Below are 11987 nucleotides of genomic sequence, written 5' to 3'. Positions count from 1 at the left end.
TCAATTAAAATGTGGAGAAACTTCCATCTGATTCTTATTTTCTTCTGGAGATGAAAGTTTTTTTATTTTTATTTTACAGTTTAAATTTAAAATAAAACAGAGAAATAATTGGCTTCCATATCATCAATGATTGACTGAAGTAGCCATCAAACTTAAAGGGCGTTGACCTTTTTGGCCTCCTTTATTCATCCAGTTTGTCTGCTATTGTGGTTTTTATGTATTTTATTAATAAAATTACAGCTTTTGAACTCTAAAAGAACGTGTCTTTTCGAGCAAAGCTTCGACTTAATACTAAAAGTTAATTATTGACTAACAAATAGGTTATAAGAATAAGAAATAAACCACGTTGAATTAAACATCTATCTCCTTTTTTTTCTTGTTATTCAGCTTTCTGGAGGAAGTGATGTTGGCGACGGGTCAAAGCAGCAGCAGCAGCAGCGGCGAGAGGTCACAGGGGACCGGTCGCCATAGCAACAGGCGCTAAACAGAGCCCCGCTTTCTCTGCATCTCTGTCCGACGTTGGATGCTCGGCGCCGCTCCCTCCGCCTGCCTTTACGTTTGTGTGTCTGTCTGTGTGACCGGTCGGGCGTTCCTGTCAGCCGCTGATTCCATGATTATTAACCGACTGGAATATTTGAAACACCCGTCAATAGAACAAAACTGGCTCCCGAACTGAAAAACCTGATGGCACAAACTTAATGAAGCCTGGAATCGACGGTTGACTCGGCACAATGTTGTTGTTTTTAGGTGGAAAGGGCTGCAACACTTTATTATTTCTATTAATTTAACTCGTTTTGTCATCATAAAGGTTACAGACGTGTTAAAGTCCAAGAAACCAAACATTCCTCACAACATTTGGTTAAATCGGATCCTCTGCGAAAGGTTTTCTGGAGTTTGTGACTCGTGTTTTTGACCCGTTGATTCAACAGTCTGTGACGTTTGTTGTTTGTTTTGGATCTGTAGGTTTGTGTAAGTGAATGAATGTCAAATAATTATTAAAAAGAAAACAAGAAAAAAGTTGATTCTGTTTTTCTTTACAGATTATTTATACTTTAAAAAAAACATTTTAGGACAAAAATTCATCATATTTCATGAAATAATTTAATTCCCAATAATTTTTCATACAAACATCAGACAGAAAAATTGAATTATTATTTTTTTCTTTTTCTCAAAGTCATTAGGAAAAGCAAGCTGTACAAAGTGATTTTTAAATTATAAAATAACTAAGAAATAATGTTTTTATTTAAAAAAAGGTACAAATTCTGTTTTTTGTGAAAATTAAAATGAGCTATTACTAAAAATGTTGCTTTCATTTGTGATCAAAACGTGTTTTTACATTTAAGTGATCGTATTTCTTTTTTATTTAAATAATTTAGATGTTTCTAATTATCAGTTTTCCTGATTTTTATTAATATCGTGCTTTTTAAAGAAAAAAAATGTTTAAGTTTATATTAGGATATTCTGTTTTATTCTTAGATTTTAAAGATTATTTTGACCAAAACTGTAGTAAAAATTCAGAAAATGATCTGATTGGTTACTAATCTTCCTTGCATTCAGTTTCAATGTTTTTTTTTTTGTTTTTTACTTCCTTATTTGTGTTTTCACGTTGCTTTCAGCAGGTTTTTTCTGAAAGCTGCTGCAGCAAAACTGCTTTAATTCTTATATACAGTCTGTTTAGCATGCAGACTCGCAGCACCAGAGTCTATCAGGAGCAGGATTTGCATTGCTATAGGTCTGTTTGTCTTTGCCGTGTTAACTCCGTGTTCTCATACAGGCTGAAAAAACACCAAACAGACTGGAGGTCAAAACAACCAAAAAACACAACACTTAAGTCTCATTTAGATTGCAAAGTCATTCAAAATAAAGTGAAAAAATGCTTTTTTTAAAGAATAAATGACAAAAATGTAAAACCTACCCATAAAATCAAAGAACACTTAATTTAATTTAATCCCACTCCAATCATCCTTTGATCTATTTTCAAATCGTTCCCAGTTGTCTTTTAATTATGCCATTATTATAGACAAACACTTTCTAGGACATAGTTTCTGCAGAGCAGCAGGAGTTGAGGGCGGGACTGTTTGCAACCCCGCCCCTCTTCCTGTCACTCATCAGTGAAAGCTCTCAGTTTTGTTTCTCAGTTTAGATCCAGATTCCAGCTCAGACGAGGAAAACGAAGACGTAAAAGGATCTATTTGTCTACAACTGGATGCATTGCAATTTTTTACGTCACAAATAAGATTTTTTTTTAAATAGTATTTTTTCATCTCCTCCTGATTCATAGTAAAACTCAAAAATGCAATTTTACGCTTAAATTTCATCAGAAAAACATGTTAAAAACAGCATTCTTATCCGAGTCCGTCTTAAACTTAAGTTCTTTTTAACACATAACAAAAATTAATTTAGAAATCCTCAGGAAGACTAATAATAGTTAGTTAGATACTTTATTACGGACTCAAGGTCCTTTTGCCACAAAGACGTAACAGATAAAAGACTTAAAAAAAATAAAATAAGTATTCATATATAGACAAATTATTCACAGAAACTGAATTACACTTTAAAGAAAAAAATGAAAGCAAAAAAATTAGATTATCAAAGAACGAATAACAAAAACTTTTATTTTATAGTGGAAAGATGTAAGAAATCAAATTTAAAAAATACATAAATACTGCATGTAAAATCTGAAAGTTTGTAAATATTCCAACATATTTGGATACAAACACATTTAATATCAATTTAAATGAGACATTAAACATTTTAATCCTAATTCAAACTTTCTATGAAATGTACTTTCAAAATAATATAATTTCTGCTTATGTGTAAATTTAGGCACTTAAGAGACATTTAAGGGACTGAAAGAGATCAAAACTAGTGAAGAGGAGGTCCAAACTTTGACCTCCATTAAATATAAATTTAATTTAATCACTTAATTTTAAAGAAACTTTTTAAAATAACATATATGAACATTTTTTTAAGACAGAGCTGATTATTTAATGAGGGCGTCCTAATTTTTTTCACACGACAATCAGAAAATAGGCGACACAAAAGCAAACAAACAAAATATTCTATATTAGAGAAAATAAACATCATCTGAGAGGCCAAAATTATGAAGTTTAAAGAGCAAAAACTGTTCTTTCACTCATTTCAGGAACCTCAACAATAGATGTTTGCTGCTTTTTTATTTCTTCACATTCAGCTTTTTTCCAGAACTCTTTCCTCAGAGAGTTGTTAATCCTGGAGTTCTGCCGTGTTGTCCAGGGTCCAGTTTGGATGTGGACACAGTCTGAAGGGATGCCAGTTAATTGTTACACACAACCGCAAACAGAATCTTTGACCTGGCCTTCATCATCCAGCGTTTCACGAGAAGCATCTCTCCTAACCGGACCCGACGTCCAAACTGAAGATCCAGAATGCCGGTTCTGTTCCAGAACGCCGCTCTGCTCCTGGTGCTGCTCAGCTGCGGCCCGGCTTCTGCTGCAGACGACTGCGACCTGCCGCTGAAGGTGGACAGACACGACCTGCACCAGGTGGGGATCGGATGAAGATGGAAGTCTGGAATGGACAGGCTTCCTTTGGAGAAGGTTCCGGTTTCCATGATTCTGCTGGTTCTCCTCACAGCTGTCAGATGTCCGTTGGGTTCTGGTGGAGGCCTTCACCGACTACCCTGCAGGCCAGGATATTCTGAGGAACGCCAGCAGCTCCACGGTGGAGATGAAGCACAACGGCGACAACAAAACTTTCCTCATCACGGAAACCATCAAAAAGTGAGTTCGGGAAGAAACACGAAATCCAACATAACCTTCAACCGAAACGTTCCTGTTCTTCGCAGAAACGAGAAATGCATCTTCTTCCGATTCAACATGTCGATTCCGGACCCCGACACGTCCAACCACAGCTTACATCTGGTCAGTGCAGGTGAGGAGGCGCCGACTGTCAACAAATGAAAGAAAAAGGGGAAAGGCCTTTCGTCTGAAACGCCAAATCAACTGATTACTGTCTCAAAAAAAAATCTGATGCCTTCAAAGGGATGACATGAAGAACAAAAAGTTCTTTTTTTAGATGTTAACCGTCATAGTGGCAGAACTGACGTCAACATTGTTGTTTATTTGTCAAACGCAAGGTCGATACAAGGTCAACAACCCTAAAACAGAGGTATTCATAGCATGTAATAGTAGTACTTTTCAAAAATACAGATAGAAAAGTACAAAAATAAAGCAGAACATGAGGGTACAATAAAGTACAAATATGTGGATAGAGACAAAAGGAGTTTCAGAGGAAACCTTTGCTCTCATTAATCAGTCCCGTCTCCCTTTCTGGCCTTTAGCGGGAACTATCTCCAGAGTTCTAGTACTTCCTGGTTCTCCACACTTCATTTCCCATCAGCCCCTGCTGCTGTCACTACCAGGAACCCCACTGCCAGCAATATAGTCGGTGCGAAGTCTTGTTTGTGCCACTCTGTCTGCCTCGCTGAGCGTTCTCAACCTGATCTGATCTTCTGTTTCATCTGATTGTTTGCCGCCTGCCCTGACCCGTGTCTGAACCCTGACCACTCGGGTTTTTCTCTCCGTCTTTGGATATATGATAGTAGTGTTAACAGAGAGCGATATACATGGAACCTTCAAGCCTTGTTTGGTTACTGCAGTTTTCTTGGTTTGGCCCGATCCAGTGAAAATTGTGTTTTTAACATGTTCTTGTTGTACTTTACTGATGATGGAGGACAAATATCCAGAAAATCAAGCTTAAAATTTCATTTCTGGGTATTTCTTTCTTAAAATGTTGTGAATCAGGAGTTGTAAAATGCTTGTACCAGTGACGTAGGTGCTAATCCACTGGCAGACAAACAGATCCACGAACGTCTTTGTTTTCCTCGTCGGAGCTGGTCTCAAGATTAAAATTGTACGCCTGGATAGCTTCGATATTGCTAGGAGTTTTTGTTGCAGCGCTAATGTTAGCTTGGGATTCTGAGGGGCTGTAAGCTAGCAGGAGAGTGTGTAAACAAAGGACTGATGGGAAATGAGAGTAGGTTTACTCCCACAACTCAGAGGGGAATTTCTAATGAACTACTGCAGAAACTATGTCCTAGAAAATGAAATAAAAAGACAGCTCGGAATGAATTTATAGTAGATCAATAGATGATCGGAGGGGAGCTCAAAAGTATTCCTGATAAGATTAATTTTCTTCCAATACAAAAAATAAGACTTTTTTTTTGGGTCATTTTACTTACTTAAAATTCGGTTTTTGCAGGAAGTTCCTCTGCAGAAAGTCCTAGTGCTGGATGAGTCTGGTTCATTTTGACGATGCGTGCCGTACCCAGACTCATGTTGTGACGTTTTCCCTGCAGGAGTGAAAGAGGTGGACGGCGAGGTGTCTCCCTATGACGACCAGGGCCGGGTCCACATGCACCAGTCCATCCATGGCGATCTGATCAACCTCTACAACCACGTCTTCCAGGGAAAGCCGGCCAGGACACTGCTCATGTACAGTAAGACAACAGAAACACAAAAGCTTGACACTTTTACCAGCTGAACAGAGTCAAAAACACACAAGCAAACAAAACTGAAAGCTATAAAATTTTGACAAGAGAAGACAAGAGACAAGACAAGAAAACACAAGGCAAGACAAGAGAAAATACGAGACAAGATAAGACAATGCAAGGGAAAAGACAAGTCAAAACAACACAAGTTGAGATAAGACAAAGCAAGATGAGACAAGATTAAGCAAGACAGGATGAGACAATATAAGAGAAAAGACAAGATAGCACAAGACAAGACAAGATTGGATAAGACGAAATGAGACAAGACAAGATTAGACAAAACAAGAATAAAGAACACAAGAGACAAGACAAGATAAGAAAAGAAAATATTAGAGAAAATAAATTTAAACAAGACAAGAGACAGGACAACATAAGATAAGAATAAACGAGACAAGACAAGAGATGAGACAAAACAAGAAAAGATTGGACAATACAAGATGAGACAGGATTAGAGAATATGAGAAACAAGACAATACAATACATGACGAGACAGAACAAAAAAAAGACAAGATCAAACAAGACAAGACTAGAGACAAGACAAGATTAGACAAGACAAGATTAGACAATTCACGAAACAGGACAAGGCAAGACGAGACAAGATAAGAATTAACAAGACAAGAGACAGAATTAGACAAGACAAGGCATAAGATCAAGACAAGCAACAAGATAAACCAAGACAAGATAAGAGACGAGACAAAACAAGACAAGACACAAGACAAGAGAATAGAGAGGCCAAGAGACAAGACAAAACAGACAAGAGACATGATAAGACAAGAGACAAGTAACAAGACAAGAGACAAGACAAGATTAGACACAAGAGACAAGAAACAAGACAAGAGACAAGACAAGAGAAAAATACAAGACAAGAGACAGAAAAGACCAAACAAGACAAGAGACAAGACAGGATAAGAGACAAGACAAGAGACAAGACAAAACAAAAGAAAAATACAAGACAAGAGAAAAAACAGGACAAGACAAGAGACAGAAAAGACCAAACAAGACAAGAGAAAAGATAGAAGATCTAGACAAGACATGAGGATAGAAAAGACTAGAGAAAAGACAAAACAAGACAAGAGACAAAAGACAAGACAAGATAAAAAAACAGAAGATCAAGACAAGACAAGATAAAATAAAAGTCTAGACAAAAGACAACGCAAGAGCAAACAAGACAAGACAAGACTAGAGAAAAGACAAAACAAGACAAGAGACAAAAGACAAGACAAGAGACAAGACAAAAGAAAAGAAAAGACAGGACAAGACAAAACAAGACAAGAAGCCATAGACAAGAGACAAGAAAAAACAAAACAAGCAACAAAACAAGACAATAGATAAAAAACAAGAAGACAGGACAAGAGAAAAGACAAGAGACAAAAAAAGAAACAGGGCAAGTTTTTCGTAAAAATCCATGTCTCGTTTTCTGGGACATAATTTCTGCAGAGCGGCAGGAGTTTATCAGAAATTCCTCTCTGAGCCCGCCCCACTCAGCGTAACACAATGTGATATTTTAAGGAGCAGCAAAAAAGAAGGAGAAGCTCACATATGGCATTTGTGCAATTCCTTTGAGCCCTACTTTTAGGTTTTTGCAACCTAAACGTGCTAAGACAAATTTATATCAATCCTAAGTAAAAATGTTGGATATTTAGCTTAATTTCCGACAAGTTTGAGTCTGTATTGAGAGTAAGTTATTCCCTTTAAACTCAATCAGCACTTATCAATTATCATCTGTATTTGCAGGAATCCAGTTGGATGACCCAGGATAAAACTGTATAACTGTATTTTTGTGTTGAATGCTTTGCATTTATAATCTGATTTGTCCCCATTTTTAACATTTAATTTGTTTATAAGGTTATTATAATCATGATTTACCTGTTTTGAAGTTTTCGTCTTCAGTCTGATGCGTCTTTTTTCCATTGCTTTGCATATTTCATACATTTGTGACATTCTGTTGAGCTAAAACTGAGGCTGACCACCCCAACATTCCTCACAATTCCATTTTTTTAACCCAGGAAGGGAAGGGAAACACCAGGATGTCAATGAGCTAAAGGCTGCTTCAAGGGAACACAGGAGGATAGCGGAGTGTCTGAAATTCAACATTGTATCCGACTTCCTCTACGATGGTAAAACAGGTCAGAGACGCTTAAACTTTTATGATTTCGCTATTTTTTTGTGACTTTAAATTTGAAAAAAACGATAAAAATGTTCAAAAAAAAGCTCTGCATCTTTGAAGGAACCTTAATTTTTATGCAGGATCTTTATTGCAAGTGTGAAATATTTGTAAAAGTATTACATTTTTTTAACCGTGATTTGTTTATTTGGTCAATCTGACCTCAATTTGTCTGTTTTTCTTTTCCTTTGAGGAACTAAAGGTTGAAACATTTTTCCAGTTCGTTTCATAGATTTGTGGAATAAAAGTTTCTACAAAATTTAAAAAATTGAACTTCTCAGATAAAAGCCAGGAGTTTATTTTAGTTCAAAGGCTGATGGAAGTCTGGGATGCCTGGGCCCATGTGGTGGTCCAGGTCTTTGGTGACACATCGGAGTGGAGAGGCGGGTCAGGATGAAACTTTGACAACAATCTGTTTCTCTGCAGAGTTTTGTCCGAATGAGAAGAAAGACAAGACGGATGACTGACACTACACAACGTCCTTTTAAAAGATAAATAAATGTGTTGTTTGATTGTTATGTTAAATCTTATGATTAAGACATTAATAAACATTTATTGAACTAAAAGTGTTGGCTTGTTTTTGGTTAGAAAAGTTTGTTGTCTCTATTAAAAGATAATCTTGTTTTTATTGCCATTGAGACATTTACATGAAGTTTTTTTTATGTCTCCTTTAAATATAAAATGAATTGCTTAAAATAAAACAAGCTAAACATTTCTCATTTAAATGAAGATCTTGTGTTATTATTGTTTACTTGTTGTTTTTTATTACCTTTTTTGGACCTTATTAATAATTTTACTGATCTTTAATAAATTTAAATGATTATTCTAGCAAGAAATCTGATTTGGAATTCATAGTATTATTAGTTTTTGTCTAAAAGTTTTGTTTAAGAAAAAAACATAAAGATTACTTAAAAAGATCCATCCATCCATCTTCTTGACCGCTTCGTCCCTTTCGGGGTCGCGGGGGTGCCGGAGCCTATCCCGGCTACTGTTGGGCGAAGGCGGGGTACACCCTGGACAGGTCGCCAGTCTGTCGCAGGGCCTCAATCACAGACACATTCACTCCCACATTCACACCTAGGGGCAATTTTAGAGTCACCAATGAACCTATGAAGCATGTTTTTGGACGGTGGGAGGAAGCCGGAGTCCCCGGTGAAAACCCACGCATGCACGGGGAGAACATGCAAACTCCACACAGAAAGGTCCCAGCTGGGATTCGAACCGGGGCCTTCTCGCTGTGAGGCGAGAGCGCTAACCACTGCGCCACCGTGCAGCCTTACTTAAAAAGATGTTGAGGTTAAACAAATTTATGTTTATCTGTAAAATACGTGATTATATAAAGTGTAGAGTTTTTTTTTTCAAATAACTGTTAAAATATGAGCTAATTCAATCAAAATTTAGGTTTGGACTTAATTGTCATTTTGGTAAAAGTTAATTAATTGTCAAATCTATTTTCAAATTGGTGTTATAAAAGGATTTTAAACTAGTTATGAATATTTTTTATGATTAGAGGTAAATAATTGTGGAATTATCAGAAGTACGATATTTTTTACACTAAAAAGACTGCTTTTTTCACTATAAATTCGTGCTAAAAAAGAAAACTTTACATTTATATTATTTTTTTTAATTGGAGATCAATTCAATTATTCAATTGATTAAACCATAAAGTGATTTTTAAAGCCAAGGTAAAGCTTACAAAATTGTTCTAAACCAATAAATCTAATATTTTTCTTATTTTGGGCTAAAAATATAAAGTTAAAAAAAAAACAACAATTTTCCTTTAAGTTTTTGCATTAAAAAAGTAAATAATATTAATCTTATGATCAAAATGTGTTTACTAATTTTATGTTTTATTATATTTTACTTTTTTATTTTATTTTATTTTATTTTGTTTCTTGTTTTCGGCTCATGTCGCTTCCCTGAACTCGTCGCTATATGTCGCTGTCGCGCTCCGTTCAACACTAGCATGAAGGCGGCCGCGCGCGCCCCCGTCAGAGGAGGCTCGTGTCCGTCATGGAGCAACAGAGCGCGATCATCATCATCTGCTTGAAAACGCGCGCGCGCTCATGCACGCACGCACAAGGAGGATGCAGCCTCCCTCCGAACAACAGATGCGGAGCTGAACCGGCAGAACCGGCGCGGTTCGAGCGAACACCGGGACCCAGCAGGAGCGCAGCCGCCGCCGCACACCCTCCCGGAGCCGGTACCGGCACCGGGCCGGACCGAACCTCCTCTCCGAACGAACGGCGTGATTGTGAGCGGGGAGGATGAAGAAAAGCAACCAGAGCAGGCGGGTGAGTCTCGGGCACAGCCTTCCGCACAGCCTTCCTGTGTGCCGGCCGGGGTTCGGTTCTGCGCGGTACCGGTCCGGGTCACCTCATCCACTTGTATCCATCACAGTGATGTGACACCGGAACCCGGTTCTGATCATCAATATTCATGTTGCTCAATAGAAAAAAGGTGGATTCCTCTAATTAACAAATTTTCTCTTTGAAAAAAACCTTTATTGTTCAGAACAAAAGACAAAACCTTTATTATTATGTTTATTACTTGTAATGTAAAAACTAGCATGTTTTTTAATTTTTAGCCATTTATGATAGTTTTTATTATTATAAAGGCTGTTTTTGTTTTAAACATTTATTTAACTACATACTATTATAATAAAAACAAAGAAAAAATACACTTTTAAGTCAAGAATCATCAAGAAAGAGACTTTATTAAATAAATCTGATTAGAAAACGACTTTATGTACAGACAAACGTGTGAATTTACCTTAAAAGCCTTTAAAAATGTAATTTATTTAATAAAATTTGGTGTCTGGGCCACAAATTCTGTATTGTTTTGACTTCCTGTAGAGTATTATGAAGTTAAACTTAATATTCTTGTGGATTTTAGGCAGAAATAAACATTAGTTTAATAGAAAATTAAAAAAACATACACCAGATTAAATTATTTGATTTTTAAAGAACAAAAAATTGTTTTAAACTTGTTTAAAAGTTCCTTCCGCTGAAGAAAACAATTCCCATGAGTGTTTTTTTCCTCTTTCTCTGTGGTTTTTATTTGTCTCAAACCTTTCTAATGAGTTTTGTTGTGTGTCGTCTCATTATGGAGCTCAGCTTTCTCCTCTCCGTCAATGCCAGGCGGTTATGTAATTAAAGTAGGTCAGGCTGGCAGAGAGCAGCAGGATCATGACAAACATGATCATCGTGAAGATTTGGCCTCCTCTTCTTTTTCTCCTCCTCAGACAAAAAGCTTTAATCTGCCTCCTCCCCTGTGGTCGGGAGGACGGACGCGGCGTCTCATCTCCTCCGCTTCCTTCATCCCTTTATTTAAAAATCGTGGAGGATTCTCAAAGGATGAAGAACTCCCTCCGTCATTCCCAGTCTAAAGGATTTTCCTTAAAAAAATGTTTTCTAATAGCCAAACAACACTCTCCCTTAAACCGGTTATTTTAAAACCCTCTTTTCTTTAATCTAGTGGGATATTCCATTTTTCTTGACTTTTTTCTGGATCTTTCAGGGCGTTCAGGATTCCGGTCCGCTGATGGTTTACCAGCTGGAGAAGGCGGGCTGGATCCGGAAGTTCTGCGGGCGAGGGATTTTCAGAGAGCTGTGGAAGAGCCGGTATGTCATGCTGAGAGGAGACCACCTCTACATCTCCGACAAGGAGGTGAGCACGGGAAACGACGGTTGATTTATGTTTTAGTTAAAACGATGCTTCTTAAAATAAATAAACAAATAAATATATGTACTTTGTGGCATTTTTCTCATGATGGAGGATAAATATCAAGAAAATTACGCTTAAAATTGCATTTCTGAGTACTTCTTTATTGAAATCACTGGAGCAAACGAAAAAAAGCAGTTTGAAAAAGATTATATGTGTGACAAAAAACCTACTACGGCAAGCCACAAGCTCCATTCCGATACATCCACTTGCAGACAAAATAGCTCCGATATTACTGACCATTTTCGTTGCACTGCTAATGCTAGCTTGGAGTTGTGAGGGGCTATAAGTTAACGGGAGAGGGTTTAAACGACGGGATGATGGGAAATTAGCCCAGGCTTACTTCCTGCTAACAGTCCGCCCACAATCATTTCTAATGAACTCCTCTTGGTCTGCAAACATTATGACCTAATTTGATTTTGGCTAAAAACAGCAAAATCATAATAAAATTCTTCACATCCAGCTCCAACAACATGAAGTTAATTCAGTCGCCATTTTTTATGAGACAGATGCCGCCATGTTGGAGCCACGCGACATCAATAAGCAGTGATTGGACGAGTCAGTCTGAGT

General features: G+C 37.2%; 3 protein-coding genes across 4 annotated transcripts in view; all 3 read left to right on the top strand.

Moving 5' to 3' along the window:
- vps45 (vacuolar protein sorting 45 homolog) overlaps nucleotides 1-1017 on the top strand; it is a 17159-nt gene extending 16142 nt beyond the window's left edge. The window contains exon 15 of the mRNA XM_024298534.2: nucleotides 388-1017. Coding sequence (XP_024154302.1) covers nucleotides 388-484 — 97 coding nt within the window. The 3' untranslated portion in view covers nucleotides 485-1017. The remainder of the gene's footprint in view (nucleotides 1-387) is intronic.
- Nucleotides 1018-3138: 2121 nt separating this feature from the next.
- Nucleotides 3139-8260, top strand: LOC112162671 (saxitoxin and tetrodotoxin-binding protein 1). Of its 2 annotated transcripts, none has more exons than XR_002922120.2 (6): nucleotides 3139-3524; nucleotides 3616-3761; nucleotides 3827-3912; nucleotides 5339-5474; nucleotides 7537-7656; nucleotides 8121-8260. XR_002922120.2 is itself a non-coding variant. In XM_024298536.2 (6 exons), exons 1-6 carry the CDS (start codon nucleotides 3408-3410, stop codon nucleotides 8159-8161), a joined length of 651 nt encoding a protein of 216 aa, XP_024154304.1. In that variant the 5' UTR covers nucleotides 3145-3407; the 3' UTR covers nucleotides 8162-8260. The 2 variants fall into 2 exon arrangements, 1 of the variants encoding a protein (XP_024154304.1); XM_024298536.2 differs by having other exon boundaries at nucleotides 3145-3524; nucleotides 5339-5479.
- Nucleotides 8261-9083: 823 nt separating this feature from the next.
- Nucleotides 9084-11987, top strand: part of plekho1a (pleckstrin homology domain containing, family O member 1a) — a 23098-nt gene continuing 20194 nt past the window's right edge. Inside the window, exons 1-2 of the mRNA XM_024298532.2 lie at nucleotides 9084-9988; nucleotides 11214-11363. Of these exons, the coding sequence (XP_024154300.1) occupies nucleotides 9962-9988; nucleotides 11214-11363 (177 nt within the window). The 5' untranslated portion in view covers nucleotides 9084-9961. The remainder of the gene's footprint in view (nucleotides 9989-11213; nucleotides 11364-11987) is intronic.

Source organism: Oryzias melastigma, linkage group LG11, assembly GCF_002922805.2.
Source record: "Oryzias melastigma strain HK-1 linkage group LG11, ASM292280v2, whole genome shotgun sequence".
NCBI lineage: Eukaryota > Metazoa > Chordata > Actinopteri > Beloniformes > Adrianichthyidae > Oryzias > Oryzias melastigma.
Note: the sequence above shows the minus strand (reverse complement) of the source record. Positions and strands in the feature narration are given on the sequence as shown.